Genomic DNA, 18,286 nt, shown 5'->3' with positions numbered 1-18,286 from the left:
GGGTTTGTGCTGCGCACTTTCCCTTTGAGCAGGGCACCAGATGGCAGTCCTGGCAGCATCCCACCCTCTCTTGTGTGCTCAGCCTGGCGGCTGCCCCAGCTCTCCTTCCCTGGAAAATGCAAATGTTTCCCTTGCTGCTCATTTCGGTGCGGGGGCGAGGGTGAGCGTGGGCTCAAGCTGGGCTCCCTAGCTAATAAGCCTGCATCCCAGTCCCACCAGGACACTGGGATGTAGCAGCAGTGCAGCTTGAGGACTGGCTCCCCCAGATAGCTTGCTGCTGTGTGCTCCCTGCTGCTCTGAGCCTTCGGGATGGGCTCAGCCGGCTGGATCCACCTCGGAAGGGCATTAGGAGATGGTGCCCCTGCGCACGCTGTTTGTGGGGTGGCAGACCTCTGTGCCAGGGTGGCTTGGGCTGGGCAGAGGCAGCCTCCATCCCTGGGGTAAATCAGGCGTGGAGCCAAACCAGGGTGGAAAAACTAGTGGGGGCTGTGCTGAAGCTGAGAGCTGTCCTGAGCATCTTCCTCTGGGAATAAAGGCGTAAAGCCAGATTTGAGGTCCAGACCACTGCCCCTCGAGTAAGACAGGCAGAGCTGGACTGCAGGGCTGTGAGCAAGAGGGGATGTTTGAAGGAGAATAGTCCTGCTTCCCCAAAACACACTTTCCCTCCAGCAGTGGATGTTCAGGGCAGGAGAAGACCCTCAGTGTTTTAATAACTATCAAGGGATTTTTCTTCCATGATTTTTCGGCCTCGTGGGAAGCCAAAAAGCCATGGGAGCTTCTGCAACCACAGCGTCCACAGGCCGTGTGGTTTGTTTAGCTGTTCCTTGGAGAGAAGTCGCTTTTGCTTACTGCCCTTACCCTTCCCTCCTTGCTGCTGCTGCGCGGGTTTTAGGTGGGAGAGCAGGGCGGCGGGGCACGCTGCGGTTTCCCCCGCGTTAAACCCAACTCCTCGACAGCCCTCGCGGGAGTTTTGCTCCCGTGGGCGCTGCCGTGCCCGGCTCGGGGCCGCTCAGCGCGGAGTGGGCAGCGGCGGGCGCGGAGCTCCCTCCTCCGGCCCCACGGAGCAGCGCGGCCGGGCCGGGAGGGGTGGGGGGGGGGACGACTGCAGCCGCACGCCCCCGAGAAACTCGGAGGTGGGCAGGGGGGTCCCCTCTGATGAGGAGGGGACGGCGTTACCGAGGGGATGCTGACAGCGGCCGGCAAGGGGCTGGCGGGGGACACGGGGTGACCCCCGGGGAGGCGCTGCCGGCTCTGCCCGCATGCGGCCGGGTCCCTAGTTCCCAGACCCTCCCCGTACACTGCCGGTCCCTGTCCCCTTGATGCTCCATTGATGCTCCCCGTTATCCCCCCGGGGTCCTCCTCCCCGTTGCTAGGGGCCTGTTGCTAAGGCCGTTGCTAGGGGGCCGTTGCCAGGATCCCGGCCCCGCCTCTGGCGCCTGCGCGTTGCAGCCCCTCGCCCACGTGACTCGGCGGGAAGATGGCGGCGCCCGCGGGTCGGCGTGTGCGGCGCTGAGCGCGGCGGGGCCTGGCCCTGTGGCGGCTGGTTTCTGTCGCCGGCTGGTTTCTGTCGCCGCCATGTCGCGGCTTATCGTGAAAAACCTCCCCAACGGGGTGAGTCCGCTGCGCGGTTGCGGCTTCTGCGGGGTGGAGGGATCCTTCCGGGCCTAGAGCTGGGTCTGAGGGGACACCCCGGGGGGACGCGGGGTCCCGGGCAGGGAGGGGCCCTGGGAGGGGAGCGGGCCCTCGGGGGTGAGCGGGGAGATTCTCTGGGAGAGAGGGTCCTCGGTTCCGGGGGGTTGGCGATATCCTGCGGGAAGGGCTGCCAGGGGTCAGGGGGTCCGTGTGGGAGAGCTGGGGGGCACCCGTGGGGGTAGGATGGTGGGGGGCTGGGGCGGGGAGTGCCCCAGGGGAGGGCAGGGAGATGCCCTGGGGGGGAGGAAGCAGAGTGGTGCCCCAGGAGAGGGGAGCTGGCAGCCTCCCCGGGTGGGGGAGCGGAGCTTGTCGTGGCCGCTGTCCCCCCCCTCGGTGTGCGGGAGCTGGGCACAGGTGAGCGCTGTGCCGCTCTGCTGCCGTCCTCGTCCCCCGCCGGGTCCCACCGGGCCTGTGGCAGGGCAGAGCTGCGGGGCCCTGGGCTCCCCGAGAGCCGGCTGCACCCTTTAGCTGCGGGGGCGTTGCAGGCAGATCTGTACGCGTAGCGGATTCATGGAGGAGGTGAAGTGATTTGGTAGCTGCTGTGTGGGGCTTTTATCGGGGTTGCCACAGTACAGCATGGTTCCTGTGGCACTTCAGAAGCCCTTTGACAGCAAATGTTTTGCTTTGGACACAAAGCGTCTCTCATTGCGTTGCTGATTTGCCTTCTTGTTGTCCTTCCTTGTTTCCCAGATGAAGGAAGATCGCTTTCGGAAGCTATTCGCCGCCTTTGGCACGCTGACCGATTGTTGCTTGAAATTCACCAAGGAGGGCAAGTTCCGGAAATTTGGCTTCATTGGCTACAGGTCTGAAGATGAAGCTCAAACAGCACTGAACCATTTCAACAGAAGTTTCTTAGACACCTCCAGAATCACAGTGAGCTGATCTTTAAAGATATTTTCTTTGGATTCCTAAGAAAGTTTGTCATTTTGGTAGTTTTAGGGGTGAACAGCCAGGGGCTGACAAAGCCTGGAGGTTAAGTCCTCTGCAGCAAACCAGCAAAGCCTGATGCCAGGGCTCATTGCTGGAGTCTCAAGCAGACACTTGGCTCAGTTGGGCTGTGCTGATGCACCAGCAGTGATTTCAGTGCTGCTTGGAACAAGTGTCGGGTTTTGAGCTGTCATAATCTGAACTTTTGTACTTGGGGATCATTTTCCATTTAAAGTCATTCATGTTGCTGGATGATTCATGATAAACAGGACAACTTACTTGACTCTGCTTAAATAAGCACACCAGACCGTTCCCCATGTTGACTGAACGTGTAGCCCTGCACTTTTAAAATGAACATCCGCATGGAGTTGCCTGTTCTTCTCCTGCACAGGCACCCTCCGTTCTGTCAGGATTATAAGAAGGATTTCTGAGTGAGGCTTATCCAGCAGGTACAGAACCAAAGTGTTGAACATATGTTTAATTAAAGATCTGAATGATTCTTTTCAGGTTGAGTTATGCAAATCTTTTGGTGACCCTTCAAAACCCAAAGCATGGAGTAAGCACTCTCAGAAGGCCCCTGCCTCAGAAAAACAGACCGAGAAACCTGTGACAAGTACAGCTCCTGCAGGCACAAAGAAAGTGAGTTTTGCTTCTTTCCTTGAGGCTCTGAACTGTGTCAGTGGCTTGGCAGAGAGAAGGGGACGGAGTAGCTGGGACAGCGGATGTTGGAGTCCTGGTTCTGGTATTTTCTGCCTTAGAATCTATGTTGTCTGTAGTATTAGGTTACATGAGAAATGATCTTGGCTGTGCTTCTAATAAGCCTTGTGAAAAATGGTGTTGGTTTTTTTTTCCCTAGGATAAAAAGAAGAAAGATCCAACAGAAAACTTAAAGGAGGTGAGTTGAGGTTAAATCACAATCCCTACGTTCTTGCTAGCTTGTATGAAGAGCAAGAGCTGAATAACTCTTTTCTGTACCGCTTCCTGTGCTGTTAATTCAGGCAAGGTGTATGATGTAACCAACTGCCTGACAGTCCAGTTCTACTGTAATAAACCATGATTTTAACAATCCCCACATCAGGGACCAATTTTTTTGTCAGCCACTCGTGTGAGCACAGCATCCAGGACAACCATTGTTTTGACAATTAAGGTTTTTAACCATACGTGAGTTTTGTCACGTTTAACTTGTACATTTTTTTCTTTTTTTAATGTTTTGTTTTCTTCTTTAAAGTACTTTCTAAACATGAATTACAAAAAGAAAGAGTAGGACTGAGAGATCTTGAGATGACTTTAGTCACTTTAGGTGCTCACCTTGTGAGTGTAAAGGGGACTCCCCTCTTAGGGATTTTTTTGCATTGCTGGAAATGAGGTGATATGTTTGAAATCAAACTCACTACTAGCTCTCCTGTGTCTGTCTTCACAGCTTGTCTGCTTGGTTTCTTTTTCAACAGCTGGAAGAAGATGAAACATTCCAGGAGTTCTTGGTGGTTCACCAGAAACGGTCTCAAGTGGCCACTTGGGCTAATGACACTTTGGCAGAGGAGCCCAAGAAGGGAAAATCAAAGCCAGCAGCCGATTATCTCAACTTTGATTCAGACGAGTCTGAGGAGCTGAGCGAGGAGGAGGAGGAGGAGGATGGGAATGAACCCTCTGAAGATGAGAGGGGAACTAAAGGTACCGAGAGGAACTGTCACCCTTTGCTTGTCTTTGTCTCAGTGGACGTGGGAGCAGGTGTGCTCATCGAACCGAACTCCGAGTCCTGCCTCCAAATGGAGACCGTGTAGTCGGGAAGGTGGTTTCTCAAGTGTGAGACTCGTTCTGCGTGTGGTGGATGTATGGTTGTGTTCTCAAATAGGGGGAAATGGGGGAAATGCAGCTTCTGGTGTTGAGGGGATGGCATTTGTGCTTTCCATGGGCCCTTAAGTCAATGCCTAGGAAAGAGTAGCAGGGCAAACATCTGCGTCACTCCTTTCAGTGCTCTCCTAGCCAACGGCTGCTTTCATCCCCAGGATTTCCAGAGCTGGATGTGGTTTCTGTTTATTTAGTAACCCGTAGCTGATGTCTGTGAACTGGTCTGGTCCGCCTTTGAGGAAACGTTGGTGTGTCCTTGGGCCCTGTCAGAGTTGATGGGAACAGACGGAGCTCAGTATCTTGGGTCTGGAAAGGAAAACTCTATCTAGTGGAGTAGTGGGATAACTTAGACTGAGAAATCTGGGCTGCAGTTTGGTGTCTGTCATCTCAGTCTCCAGTGTCTCTGCACCAGCAACAAATGTGGGTTTGGCGCCTTTCTCCCTCCTTGAATGGTATTTCCTTATGCCGTTCCTTTGGAGTGAACGGCGTTTCCCTGCTGCTTCTCACCTCTCTTTGGGTAACTAAAATGATCAGTTGATCATTAGTAGGGAGGATTGTTTTGGAGAAACAGCTTCCTGTGTCCCTGACCCTGCAAAACTAAACCGAACAATTGAAAACCTTCTCTGGCGTCTGTCTGAATTATTTAGTTAAAATTGAGACAAAATACTTTGCCGTGGAGTTCCTCAATCTCCTTTTTAATTTGTTTTATACATGAGCTGTTGCTTTGAAAAATAGTTGTCCAGACATGTCAGTCTGGAATTGCTGAGATAAAATTGCTCTGCTATTCTCGAGCCTTTCCTCCCTGTGAAAAGGGAAGGGTAGAGGAGAGGAAGGTGGTTCTTGTGATTGTGTCTGTTCTCAGCTTTTACCTGGTTGGGCAGAGAGCAGCAACGTGTGCAAAACCTCTCTGGTCTCTCTTCTCTGACAGCAAAGAAAGGAGAGAAGAAGGCAGCTACCAGCAAAGACCTCTCAGATATGGATTACCTGAAATCTAAAGTGGTGAAGGATTCTTCCTCCTCATCCAGTGCAGAGGAGGAAACAGATAGTGAGGAGGCAGAAGAGGAAAGTGAGAGCGAGGAGGATTCGGGCATTACAGAAACCATGGGCACCCACACAGATCAAAGGGGGAAGCCAAAAGCCCAACAAACACAGCAAGACGCGCCAGTGGAGAAGAAGAAAAAAGGATCCACGCTAGAGGTAGAGCTGAATTAGACTTTTGCCTTATCTAAAGCAGGAGGTTTACGGAGATGGTGTGTATCTGTCAGTCGCTCAGGGGATGAGCTGAAAGCCTGAAGTCTGTGGCACCCCAAGGTACCAGCTTTCTTTGCTCACTGGGCGGAAGCCATTTAAAAAAGTTTACTGGATCTCCTCCTAGTGCTGATTGAATTCCTCCCTGCCAAGAGAGCGCTTCCAAACAAGTGCTGCTCGTGCCCTTTTCTGAGGCTTTTCTGGTTTTCCTGTGTCCTTCTCTCTCTGCAGAAAACACTGTTCTGCAGAACTCAGTTTTTAGCAACTGGGTTTAACTATCCCAGCCAAACCTTGCGCCCACCTGCCCAGGCTGATGCAGTTGCAAGATTCTCTGCTTGTTGCACAAGACCAGCTTGTTGTGCCATGACTTTTGCTGGTTTTCACTCAACGTTTTTTCTTTCCCCGCCCCCGGCTTCTGTCCAGAACCAAGACAGCTCAGTGGAAGCCAGCACACCACACACGGTGAAACTTCGTGGTGCCCCCTTGAACATCACTGAGGTAAGCTTTGTTACAAAGCTGGGAATGGAGGCTTGGGGGTGTCTTCAGTGTGTAACTCAGCGTGATCTTTGCAGAGGTTTCTGTCTTCGCTTCTGGAGCTGTTTTGAGGGTTGTATGGGCCGTTGGGAAAACTTTTGAACTGGCTTTGTGCAGAGATGTTGTGGTGCATGTAGTGTTTTTACAGCATATATAAAAAACCTGTAAATCGGAAACTTGCTGCTTCCTCTATCTGAGAACTTATTTAAACAATTATAATTCTTCCTGCAGCAAAAGATTCGGGAATTCTTCTTGCCTCTGAAGCCAGTGGCAATCCGGATAGGAAAAAGTGCCCAGGGGAAAAATACAGGTACATGTGGAAGGGAGGTTGGATCTGTGAGTCAGAGGACCTCTCAATCACCCCTCTGCTCTTTTCATCTGCAGTTCCAAATTGCTGGCTCATGTCCCGATTGTTCCAGACCTTTCTGTGACTTTGCAGCTCACCTGCCCTAGTTGCTGTCCGTAGGATGCCGTGGGCAGAGGAATGTTGGCTGTGCTCCCTTAGGAGCAGCGGCAGGAGCCTTTCCTTTGGTCTGCCTCCAGAACTTCCCTAACCATCCCAAACCATGCCAAGGAAAGCTTTCTTCCCCAGGTTCACCTGCAGCAGTGCCCAGGGACTCTGCTGACCTGTGCATATCGGCTGCAGAGCAATCTTCAGCCGAGGTGGGTCTCCTGACAGGCTGAAGGAGCAGGTCCTCGGAGCTGACAGGGAACTCGGCTATATGCTGTTTTCCTTGCATAGCCTAACAGCAGATGCACCTTTTATTTGCTCTTGGAGACACCTGTGAAAGCCTCCTTCAGCTGTTAAATCGGGCTTTGGTTTGCATGTAGAAATGAGGTTTTAAAAGGCAGACTTCCAGTCTGCCGTGGCCATTTTCAGGCTGGATTGAGACTTGAATGGGAGCAAAATGCTTTATCTATAGGAATCCATATTAAAGAAAGTCCAATTCACCCTTAATTAGCCAATTAGTGGTTGTGTGTTCCCCACATGATGCTCAGTTGAACCTTTCCTTCCTCCAAGGTTATATCTTTGTTGACTTGAAGAGTGAAGCAGAAGTGCAAAGGGCCTTGAAGCGAAAAAAAGAATACATAGGTAGGGGCTGTTTGTTCCTTCTTGTTCTGGCTGATGTTGATGGCAGAGTGCTCAGCTGCTGAAGCGTTTGCTGCGGAAGTGTCTCCTGTTCTTTTAGGTTTTTTCCAGGCAGATGGTGGGGGTGGTTTCCTCTGCTCAGTTAACATGGGATTAACCAGATGATTTCTGTGTTGGGAGCAGCAAAGAACTGGCAAGTGACTGAGCTATGCCTGTTGCTCTTTGGCCCTTGGTTTTTGTCATGCTGCAAGTGTATCTTGATCTTGATATAAAAATGATATTGTTTAAATCTGGTTGGGGTAGTGTAGGGGGTTTGTACAAATTAGTTTGTAAGCCTGTGTCTGAAACCCGTTCTTGGCCTAGTCCTTAGCTGGACTACTAGAATTATATTTGCAAAAATCCTATGCAAAAATGGGAATATCCACTTGGAAGCCTGTGGACTAGGTTGGCACAGGCGGAAAGGCTGGAGCTCTCTGAAAGGAAGGGAGACTGTGGACTTGTCTAGCAAATGTTATCCTGGTTTTTATGAAGACTACTGCATCCTCGTCCCCTCTTTTTGTTTTATATCAGGCAGAGTTCTGCTCAAAGCTTGTGGAATTGTAATTGCTTGTGTCACTGCTGTAAGCCCAGGCCCTTCGTGCATTGCTATCAATTGCCTGTGGCCTTGGGAAGCAACTGATGTGCTGCTGTGTGTGTTTCTGGATTAGGTGGACGATGCGTTGAGGTATTCCGATGTGGGAATACTCCAAAAGAAACTGTTACAGCAAAACCTGATAACCAGCCATGGCAAAGAAGGAAGAGGGACGATGAGGAAGAAGAGGACTTGTCTGAATCAGGGAGACTCTTTGTCAGGAATCTTCCCTTTACTAGCACTGAGGAGGACTTGGAGAAGATCTTTTCCAAATACGGTAAGTATTTGTGGGACCGGGACTTGCAGGACTACGTCTTTCCTTCGTGTGCACAGAGGTTTTCTTGCTGGGTGTGAATGGACAAAGCTCCGTGTCCCACACCTCTCGAGCATGGACCGACTCCCATCGTCTTTGCTGCCTGGTGTGGTAGCGTGCGGCTGCTTGGCTTTGAAACGGGTGCCGGCTCCGTGCTCCTTTGCTCAAAGCGTGTGCTGCCGTGTGCATCTCTCCTCATCCCTGTTATCGCATCTCTGATGCGACGGTGAAAGCTCTTGCCGGTCAGTGTAGGCTCTGAGTCGTAGCGGGATGAGGAGAAGATAACCAAAAGTACCTGCTGCGTGAGATACTGATCACGCAGGAGATTTCTGAATCTCTGAGATACACCCCAAATTCATGTTCACGTTTGGCATATCAGGTGGAAGCTTGAAGCTCCCCTTTTCTAGCTCAAAGATGAACAAATTTAAGGTTGTCTTGGCATTAGAGTGTTCTGGGGTGGGAGAGAAGGTTAGGTTGTGGAAATCTTTATTCCTGACTGAAGGTAAACGCAGCTGCTCAGAGCTTGCCTGTTGTGTGTCAAAGCCCTGTGAGCTGCCACACGGTGCACAGCGGGACTTGGGGTGCTTTTGCTGGGCCTGCCTTGTCATTCTGCAGCCAGCAGCTCCTCACCCGGGCTGGCAGCTCGCCGCACACCCTCTGCAATGTCGAGAGCTGCTCTGCCCTCCCTGGCTTTGAGCAGGAGGTGCCAGTTCAGAGCGTGTGATGGCTGCGCGAGGGCATCTCTCACAGAAAGGCCTTGCCTTTTGCAGGACCCCTCTCGGAGATCCATTTCCCTATAGACAGACTGACCAAGAAACCCAAAGGATTTGCTTTCATCACGTATATGATTCCCGAGCACGCAGTGAAGGCCTATGCAGAAATGGATGGGCAAGTGTTCCAGGTACGGTGACTGATGTTTTTTCTGTGCTGTTGGACTGCAGCTCATGGGAATATTTGTTAGTAATGTGGCCAAATGTTTGCTTCTGTGCTTTGCTGAAAAGGTTGAGTCCCTTCTGCCTTGCTGTGTGGGAACACAGCTGCTTTCAGTAGAGCTGCCTGGTTTGAACAGCCTCGCAGGTACCAACATCTGAGCTAGAGGTGGAGGAAGGAGATCGGAGTCTGTCTCTCTCACATTGTGTGGCTATTCTGACTTGCAGTTATGTCTCCTTTGGGAGGGAAGGTTCCCTCCTTCCACCTAGGCTGCTTGACTAGGGAAGGTGCCAGAAAATTTCCTCTACTCTGCTTAGTTCATGAGCTTCTATGCGTTATTTCAGAGCTCCTGGACCTCTTCTTCCTTCCTTGTAGGGTCGAATGATGCATCTTTTACCATCCACGATCAAAAAGGAAAAAAACGAAGATGCAGATGCAGGAGAGTCTTCCTCCTACAAAAAGCAGAAAGAGGCCAAGGACAAAGCCAACAGTGCCAGGTACAGAGGTGTCTTGTAGCGGGGCAAGACAACACAACCTGCCCAGTTCCCAAGTGGCGGGAATGCCTGTGGGGTCTTTGGTAATCTTTACAGCAAAGGCAATAAAGCATTTGCTGTGCAGCTCTCTGTTTCCTTTCTCTCTTACTTACTTGATAACTCTGTCCAAGTAGCTCTGCTAGTTCAGTGAGCAGCATTTGAGAGAAGCATGGTTTTCACTGGCTTTGTGTATGAGTTTATTTCTCTGACGTCTAATAAAAAGTTGGTCTGATGCCGCAATTCTTCAGCGTAGCGATTTCAGATCAGTTGGATCTTTCTCCTTTACTTGGCCGCCTGCATTTAGAAAACTTGTAGGAACTCTATCTTTGTGTGACAAATTAGTTTGAAAGTGGCCGATACTTTCCAACTTGAAGGGAAAGGAATGCAACCTTACTCACACAGGCTTTGTGTGTTTAAGAAACAGGTTGAAAAAACCACGTTCTTCTGAACTTCCAGCTGTAACTGCAGACCTGTGGCCAGTGACCTGTAGGGAAGAAGAGCAAGGCTGCCTGCACAGCTGCCCTTCTCTTGCCTCTCCAGTCGTGTCTCCCTCATCCTGACCCATCTCTAAGGATCTTCAATCCTTCTTTCCCTCTAGCTTTTCATCCTGGCTGCTAATGGTGGCATTCAGAGCTGGTTTTTCCCCAGGACCATTGGATAGAGAGACACCAGTGGAAAATGGGACTGTGTGACCTGGCTCTTCTTTCTCTTTCCAGCTCTCACAACTGGAACACGTTGTTTGTGGGGACAAATGCTGTGGCTGATGCCATTGCTCAGAAGTACAATGCTTCCAAAAGCCGAGTGTTGGATCACGTAAGTTGTGTTGTTGATCAGCTGGCACGGGAGATCATTTTCCTACCTGTTTTCTCGTGCCCAGGGCCTGCCTGGTTTTTTGGTGCAACAAAAGCCTCTGTGTATCCATGAACACCACAGAGGCTGAGAGATCAGTGATGCAGTAGCCTTTCTGTGGGATCTGAGCATAACAACCCCTTTGTCACTGGAAGACAAAGTCATGCTCCCAGCTCTCCTGCCTAGTCTGCTTTTCTCTGACTGAATTTTGCATTTCTACGTAACTAGTGGTTGGGAATTTGCACCCTAAAGCTCACGTCCTTCCTGGAAACTTTGTTTTGCCTTGGGAAGCGTTCTGACTCCAACAGCAAAACTCCTAGCAGCTTCAGAGGAGCTGAAGCATTTTACCTTCAAGCTCTCTGCCAAATTCCTTTTGCATCTGCTTATGGGTGCAGCAGGAAAAACAGGTGCCTGGCACCTTCCTGGATCAGGCTCTTTACTTCCCTGTGTTGAGCTTTGTCGTGTTGTCAACTGATGTTCTTGCCTGCAGGAGAGTAAAGACAGTGTGGCAGTGAGGGTCGCTCTGGGAGAAACCGAACTGGTCCAGGAAATTCGCCGGTTCCTCATCGAAAATGGAGTCAGCCTGGATTCCTTCAGCCAGGTGAGATGCCCAGCTGAAGGCAGCAATGTGGACCTGCCTCTTCCATGTGATGGCCCAGTCCTATCGTCCTCAGCTGTCTTTTTGAAATTAGTAATTAAATCCTCAGCATCTTGCAGGATTGAACCCTTACATGGGTTAGGAAATGTTCTGTCCATTTGAAAATGCGGTTGTCCTTGGGATGGCTGAAATACGTAATGTGATGGCTTATGGTATGATGGGCAGCTTGCTGTAGGCAGGGAAGGAGTCCCGTGTCTATACCAGGGTGAATCTGGAGCTGAAACCTCCAAACACCAGCATTTGTGGAACAGGAAGGTTGTACTGGGGTGTGGATCTTCTAGGAAGTGTTTTCTAAATGGCTGTTGGTCCTCTTGGATTCTGGAAAGGGGTGACATGGAGTGAGAGAGCACGGCAAGTTGGATCTGAAATCTTCAGTTAGTAAGGTCCCAGGTTGTGCTTTTTTAAATCCAATCTCCCCTTTCTTCTCCCACTGAATGTGGCAGGCTGCTGGTGAGCGGAGTAAAACGGTGATCCTGGTAAAGAACCTCCCTGCTGGCACGAGCGTAGCGGAGCTGGAGGATGTCTTTGGCAAACACGGCAGCCTGGGCCGGGTGCTGCTGCCAGAAGGAGGCATCACGGCCATCGTGGAGTTCCTGGAGCCAACCGAGGCCAAGCAGGCCTTCACCAGGCTGGCCTACTCCAAGGTGAGCGTGGGGAAGGGTAGGCAGCTGCCTGGAGAGTGCAGATCTTGGCTAGTTGTGAAGCTGCAGAAAGGAACGCTTGCTACAAGTGTGAGGGGCAGAGGGCTTCTGAGGGAAGTGAGTTATCCCAGAGCCACTGCTGTTGCTCTCTATCCCTTGGATTTAGGGAGATGCCCAGTGCATCCTTGTGCAGGACTCCTCGCTTGCAGAAGATAGCTGAAGGAGGGGGCTATGCACATCTAGAAAAGCCTGGATGGCCTGGAGAGAGTGTCTTTCACCTTTTGCAATACCAGAGCGCGGTACGTGGTGGACTATGGTCCCATGTGAGGCTGGATACAGACTTTGCTTCAGTGAAAGGGAGTTTAGCCAGCTGAAAAACTTGCTCAGCTTTTCTACTGCTGTTTTCCATTACAGAGTGAGAGGAAAATAAAGCTGAGAGCAGAGCTTTTTCTCCAGGCTTTGCCCTCCACTTTTCATGTCTCTCCTGTGTTCTCTTTACAGTTTCATTCTGTGCCGTTGTATCTGGAATGGGCTCCAATGGGTGTCTTCTTCAGCCCAGCCCCTCAGAAAAAAAGCCCTCAGGCTGCAGAAAAGGAGGGCAAAGCAAGGCTAGTACCTGGTGAGAACTTTGACTTTGGGACGGAGGTGTATCTGGTTGTTTTGCCACTCCTTCACATGCAAAGTAGCAGCGCCGATATTCCTGACCCTTTGGGGATGGAACCAGCCTCACGAAGTCGTCTGCACAGCCCTTAGGGTCGCCTTGCTGGTGACAGGTTGTGGGTCCCTGTGCATATTTCTCCTGTGCTTTTGTGTCAGGCCCTGCTGTATGCTTTGTCTGGGTGATTTCCCACTGCAAGGACATGACCTTCCCTCCCTGAGTATAGCCTCTTTCTCCCCATCCCAGGGGCTGTAAAAATTACATCTCGCCTATATACTTAAAACCTTTCAAGATCCTTTTAAAAAAGAAAAACAGGACACCAAAGAAGAGTGGCTTTATTAGGTTTGTTTTGCTAGAAGGTATTTCAGGATTGTGAGTTTTTGGGAAGGGGGAGAAAACCTGATGAAAAGCCTCTTCCTGTGCTGCCGTGCTGCGCCTGGGTCACAGGGGAAGGCTGGAAGGGCCGGAGGGCTGCTTTATCTCCCCGTAACAGAGACCCACACCTGGAGATAAAGGGCTTTAAGTGCAGGAGCTCCTAGAAGGCTGCTCGGGGCTGATAATGGTCTCTGCACACCCCTGGTCCAGTGCAGGTTCCCCTCATATGAAATGAGGGAGAAATAAGCCTAGAAAAATCTCTGAGGGAGGTGTTAATGCCAAAGGGCGATGTGTAGTTTACCCCTTCTGAGCACAGGATCAGCTGTGCTGTGGGGGTTGAAGCTGCTCTAAAAGACAAGTGGCCTAGTGAGGAAAGGAGTTGGTAAGTCAGTGGATGAGAGAGGGCGAGAGAGCGCGAGCTTGTGTGTATTCTTCATGTCTAATAAGGGCCTCATCCCACTGCAGTCTCCGCTTCAGTGAGGCTCTGACAGGTCTCTCCTCCCCCCTGTCGCATGTGGTCAGTAGCTTTGAGGCCTCTTCATTGCGTTAAGTACAGTAGAAATTATTAAGCCATTTTAGAAATTGGGAAGAGAGGGAAATGGATGGATGGAAAGAGTCAAAATGGAGTTGCCAAAGCTTCCCTCCTGGCTAAGACCAACCACAAATACCAGCAGACTTGCCCATTGATCAGCTGTACAGATCCAGGTTTCTGTTAACCTCACAGCTCCATCGTGGGGCTTGGGTGCCCCAGAGGAAGCTGTTGCGCTGACCGCTGAATTGCAGCTTGATTACTTGGTTTTCTTTTTACAGATTTGTCTTTGCAGAATCCCCAAAGCAAGATTTGCACAAAATAGCGTGCGTTGCTGTTGACCTGAGTGAGGTTTGTGAGTCACGGAGTGTAAACCCGTGGCTCTGGAAGTGTTAATGCTATAGTGAAGCCCTTGAAGGCCACAGCCTCTGTGCTGGGTGCAGTTCTTCGTTGCCTTTCAGCACGTGTTTGGGCTTTACGGACCATATTCCTTCACTTGCTGACAGGGATGTTATTTCACATCTTGTGGGTACGTATTGGCAAGAGGTGAGGTTTCAGAGCAGTGCGGAAAGGTGCTCAAGGAAGTTTGGAGCCTCTTTGATTAGTTCAGCAGGTGTCTGGCTAGGTTTGATGTGAGGGTGCCTGAGTGCTGGGGAAGCAGGTTTGTGGAGTTTCTACACTCAAAGAATAGGTGATATTTTAATTTTCGTGAGGACGTGCTCATATACTGAGTGTTGAGCTTTCTTCAGTCTACGTCCACCCACAAAAAGCCAACAGAGATTTGGCCTGCTCCTGCTGGAGTAGTAACTATTAGCTGGAGTAGTGGACACACTCCTCCAAAATTTGGCTTTGTTATATGTTGCAAAGTTGGGCTTATTTTTGTTTCAGATGAGGACACTGACACAGCTGTAAAGGGCTCAGAGGAAACAGCAACACAGGAAGAAGAGGAGGAGGAAGAAGAAGAGGAGGAGGAAGAAGAAAGCATTCCTGGATGTACCTTGTTCATCAAAAACCTGAACTTTGCCACCACAGAAGAGACACTGAAGGAGGTGAGCCATAAGTGCGGAGGGGGGACTGGGATTCGCTCGAATGGAGCGGGAGGGGGTTGGGTGTGTGGCTGAGGGCCAAACTGAGATGTCAGGTGGAGTGAAACTCCCACTCCCAGCATGGGCTAGAAGAAAGGGCTCTACTCTGCTGCAGAAGGCGAAGGGCAGGATGTTCTCCACCTCTGTTGGGCTGAGGATAAAGTGCTTAAAGGAGGTAAATTGCAGCCAGTATGACCTAACAGGAGATGGGATTGTACCGGGACTGGGAAACTCTGCTTTGGGGTTTCAGGCATCAGTTAAGACAAACGTATCTGAAACAGTTTTGATGGGGTTTAATTCCACCTCGGGACAGGTGGAGGCAGTAGGAAATCTTATAAGATTTCCCGTGCTTTCTGTAATGCTTCTGCTTGGGACAAGCACTTGCGCAGCTGTGATACTGCTTTGTGTGTTACAGCAATGAAGAAATAAATGATGGTTTCACTGACATGTGCTTTTCCTCTAAGCTTCTACCAACAGTGAGCTGTCTGTGCTTTACCTCAGCAAAACACCTGGGAGAGAGCATAGCATTTCTAAAGCCATGTGGGATATTAATAGCAAAATAGGGAGAAGCAACTGGGAGTTCCACTTCTTGTAGCCATGTGAAAAGCCACATTTCGTGGCCCAAAAATGTTGGCGCAATGTCAGTCCACCCTGGATCTGTGCTCCTCCACCTTGGGACTGTGGTACTAGCAGACACCCTGGTCTAGTTGGGTCTGGGGACAAATATAACTGTTCAGAGGAGGACTGGGGCTTGTCGCCTCTTTCTGCCTTCTGGCAGCAGTTGTATGAAGGAGTTGAATAGATGGCTTGTCACTGTAGGGCACCCCCTGCTACCCTCCAGCCCCCACTACTATAGTAATCCGCGGTGGTGGAGGATTTCTGGGAACGCGTGTATTGATTTCTTTAAGAGTCTCTGGGGGGGGGGTGGTGTATATTTGTACAGAAATAATTTTATAAGACACAGCTGCACCGACTGCTTGTCAGGTGTGCGTTGGGGGGAGGTGGGCTTGCCAGCGTGCGCTCCTGGCTCTGGAAGAGGGCCATGTTGTCACTCGAGTTGAGTTGTAAGCCTGTGACAAAGGGAACTGAATCACGTGTCCAAATTCCTTGCAGACGTTCTCCAAAGTGGGAGCTGTGAAGAGCTGCACAATATCCAAGAAGAAAGACAAAGCAGGTACTCTAGATGTTGCTGTTCAATTCCTTCCCTCGGCTGGTTGCTGAGGGCTCAGGTGTGGCATTGCTTTAGCATTCATCTGGCTGAGCATTTGTGTTCTCGTTGGTGAAATCCTTATTATTTCTAGAAGTGTGCCTGTTGAAATGGCTGAAAGCAGCAACCAAAAATACCCCCGAGTTCAGTCTAGAAGGTTAAGCTCAATTGTGGGATTTGTGGAGATGTGGCCTTCTCTTGAGCTTAGGATAGAGAAGCCAACTCCTTCAGGATTGCAGAAGAGAGCAGGATGCAAGTTGAAAGGAACCAGTGCCCTGCGATGATTAAACCTGTTCACGACACGCTTTATCCGGGATCTTCAAGGATGCGGGGCTGAATACTGTGCTCTGTGGGCTTCGTTTGCCTTCTGCCTGCCAGATTCGAACCCAGCAGGCTGCGGTGACGAGTGGTTATCCCTGTTGCAGCGACTGCGCTCGCTTTCTGGGGGGTTGGACAGGGAAGAGTTTGCCTAAGGCAAATGCTAGCTAAATGAGCTGGGTCTTTCTGGATTTTAGGCTAGGGAGTTGCAGTCCTTTACAGGATTTTGCCTTACAGGGCTTCTCTCCCTGTCCTTGTCTCGACACATAAGCTTTTCGTTATACTTTTTCTCCCCTGTCTAGTGAATGAGGGGAGGGGTAGAGTGGCTCTGGTGGGCACCTGGCCCCCAGCCCACCAGAGCCAGGGTCAGCCCACCACAGAAGCTCAAAAACTCAGATCCACTGAAAGAAAAAGAAATAAAGCGAACTCTTCGGGACTGCTCAGGTGTCTGGCTGCAGGCGTGCTCATGACCAGACAGCACCGTTTGAGCCTAGGCTGATCTCATACCACCTACCATAGTGATCCCCTTCTGTCGCTGTGCGATGTCTCTGTAGCCTGCTGCCATTGAGGTTTTGAAGTTGGAAACTGGGCATTATGGTTTTGATGGTGGATTTTTCCTTTCCTCACCCGGCCTTAATTATGGCTGTTGTACGGTGTGGAATAGATGTCTCTTCCTTTGGCGTGGAACCAGCAGCTGCCCACCCAGGTTTATAGAAGTGGTTGCTCCTTTTCTGCCTTGCAGACCTCCAAGGTGTTTTGTGTCTCAAATGAAACGCAGGGCTTGCACTTGGTGGTCGTGAGGAATACAGCACGTGGAGATCTCAAACGCTCGGCTCCCAGCAGCGGTCAGTAACTGACTGCTTGTCAAGCGTGGGCCAAAATGAATTTCTGAAGGGCTTGCAGGTTAGAAGTGTCTCCTCCGGGGACCGAACTGCAACCTGCTTGTTGCTGTGCTGCAACAAAAGTCACACCCGTTTCTGGGTAGTTGGCAAATTTTCCAAAAGAAGGTCTCATTTCACTCCTGTGTGTAAACAAATGTTTGTGTATCCATGATGAGATCGCTTACCCTGACTGTGACCAGCAGTTGTTTTGTAGGACTTAGTGTTTTATTTAAGGAGATTGCACTGAAATTATGTAAAGCAAAAAAAAAATCTGTTTTGCATGCAGTGTTGATTATCTCCTCTTTGACATCAGCACCAAACCAAGCTGTTCCAGAGCGACGGCTTGCTCAAAACAAGTCAGTGCGGGGTGCTCATGAGGAGTGTCAGAGTCAGGGCGAGGGCAGGCTCCCCCTTTGCCTGGGGTATTGGTTTTTGTCCCCCCCCAATTTTGGCAATCAGCGCTTGCTTCTGATTGGTTTTTAAGTCTTCTGTGTAATATCATCGCTGTTTTCTGCTAGCTTAAATGAGTCCCCTTTTTCTTCTGACAGGCACTTTGCTTTCAATGGGCTTTGGATTTGTGGAGTACAAGAAGCCGGAGAGCGCGCAGAAAGCCCTGCGGAGGCTGCAGGTAAGTTAGACATTGTCGGTCCAGATTTCTTCCAGAGGTGGTGGGCAAAGGCTTGGATGAACTGTGAGGCTCAAACCGTAGCCGAGGATGTCAGTGCTGTGAGTTACTCTGTGCAGATGGAGAAGCCTCTAAAATGGGCCAGGTTTGTCAGGAAAGAGGGTGTGCGAAGGGACGAGACCTCATGCAGAAGAGTGTTTCTTAGCCCTGATCCGATACGGAGGTGGCAAGAAAATGTGCAGTGATTGAAACTTAATGGCTTTATTCTCCGAGGTTCCCTTTCCAGAGGTGATGGACACCCAGGTCCCTCCTCATAATGAGAATAAATATTGCTTAGTATTTAGTGCTGCAGAGTTCGTCTTTACCCTCTGTGACTCTGCCATTGCTTCAGGGTCTTGTAGCCTCCTGCCTTCCCCTTGGCACGTGCCACAGGGTTTTGCTGCACTCCGAAGGAATAAATCATTCCCTCTGCTGCCAGAACAACAGCCAAGAGTTTGGTCCGCGCTGCCGGGGTGGTGCAGGCCAGACAACTGGCGTCATCGCTTTCTAGGCAGATGTGAAGGAATTACTTTGTGTAGTCTGTGCATGCTCGGTGACCGCAATCCACAAGTCCCACCTTCAACTGGCGGTTATTTCACATTCCACAGCCTAGGTTGTCTTTGAGCAGATGTGTGTTCTCCATCCTTTTGAAAGGCAGAATCCTGGGGAAGAGAG

The 18,286-nt window shown here is 50.6% G+C and overlaps 1 protein-coding gene across 2 annotated transcripts in view; it reads left to right on the top strand.

Moving 5' to 3' along the window:
• Nucleotides 1–1,454: 1,454 nt before the first annotated feature.
• RBM19 (RNA binding motif protein 19) overlaps nucleotides 1,455–18,286 on the top strand; it is a 68,714-nt gene continuing 51,882 nt past the window's right edge. For both annotated transcript variants that reach the window (XM_075769389.1, XM_075769390.1), the window contains exons 1-19: nucleotides 1,455–1,611; nucleotides 2,383–2,565; nucleotides 3,127–3,258; nucleotides 3,476–3,514; nucleotides 4,068–4,290; nucleotides 5,396–5,664; nucleotides 6,139–6,213; nucleotides 6,481–6,559; nucleotides 7,271–7,342; nucleotides 8,047–8,247; nucleotides 9,054–9,184; nucleotides 9,589–9,710; nucleotides 10,463–10,559; nucleotides 11,086–11,196; nucleotides 11,697–11,897; nucleotides 12,396–12,513; nucleotides 14,345–14,505; nucleotides 15,655–15,715; nucleotides 17,496–17,575. In XM_075769389.1, coding sequence (XP_075625504.1) covers nucleotides 1,576–1,611; nucleotides 2,383–2,565; nucleotides 3,127–3,258; nucleotides 3,476–3,514; nucleotides 4,068–4,290; nucleotides 5,396–5,664; nucleotides 6,139–6,213; nucleotides 6,481–6,559; nucleotides 7,271–7,342; nucleotides 8,047–8,247; nucleotides 9,054–9,184; nucleotides 9,589–9,710; nucleotides 10,463–10,559; nucleotides 11,086–11,196; nucleotides 11,697–11,897; nucleotides 12,396–12,513; nucleotides 14,345–14,505; nucleotides 15,655–15,715; nucleotides 17,496–17,575 — 2,391 coding nt within the window. In that variant the 5' untranslated portion in view covers nucleotides 1,455–1,575. The remainder of the gene's footprint in view (nucleotides 1,612–2,382; nucleotides 2,566–3,126; nucleotides 3,259–3,475; nucleotides 3,515–4,067; nucleotides 4,291–5,395; nucleotides 5,665–6,138; nucleotides 6,214–6,480; nucleotides 6,560–7,270; nucleotides 7,343–8,046; nucleotides 8,248–9,053; nucleotides 9,185–9,588; nucleotides 9,711–10,462; nucleotides 10,560–11,085; nucleotides 11,197–11,696; nucleotides 11,898–12,395; nucleotides 12,514–14,344; nucleotides 14,506–15,654; nucleotides 15,716–17,495; nucleotides 17,576–18,286) is intronic.

The sequence above is a fragment of the Balearica regulorum genome, chromosome 17, assembly GCF_011004875.1.
Source record: "Balearica regulorum gibbericeps isolate bBalReg1 chromosome 17, bBalReg1.pri, whole genome shotgun sequence".
Lineage (NCBI taxonomy): Eukaryota > Metazoa > Chordata > Aves > Gruiformes > Gruidae > Balearica > Balearica regulorum.
Note: the sequence above shows the minus strand (reverse complement) of the source record. Positions and strands in the feature narration are given on the sequence as shown.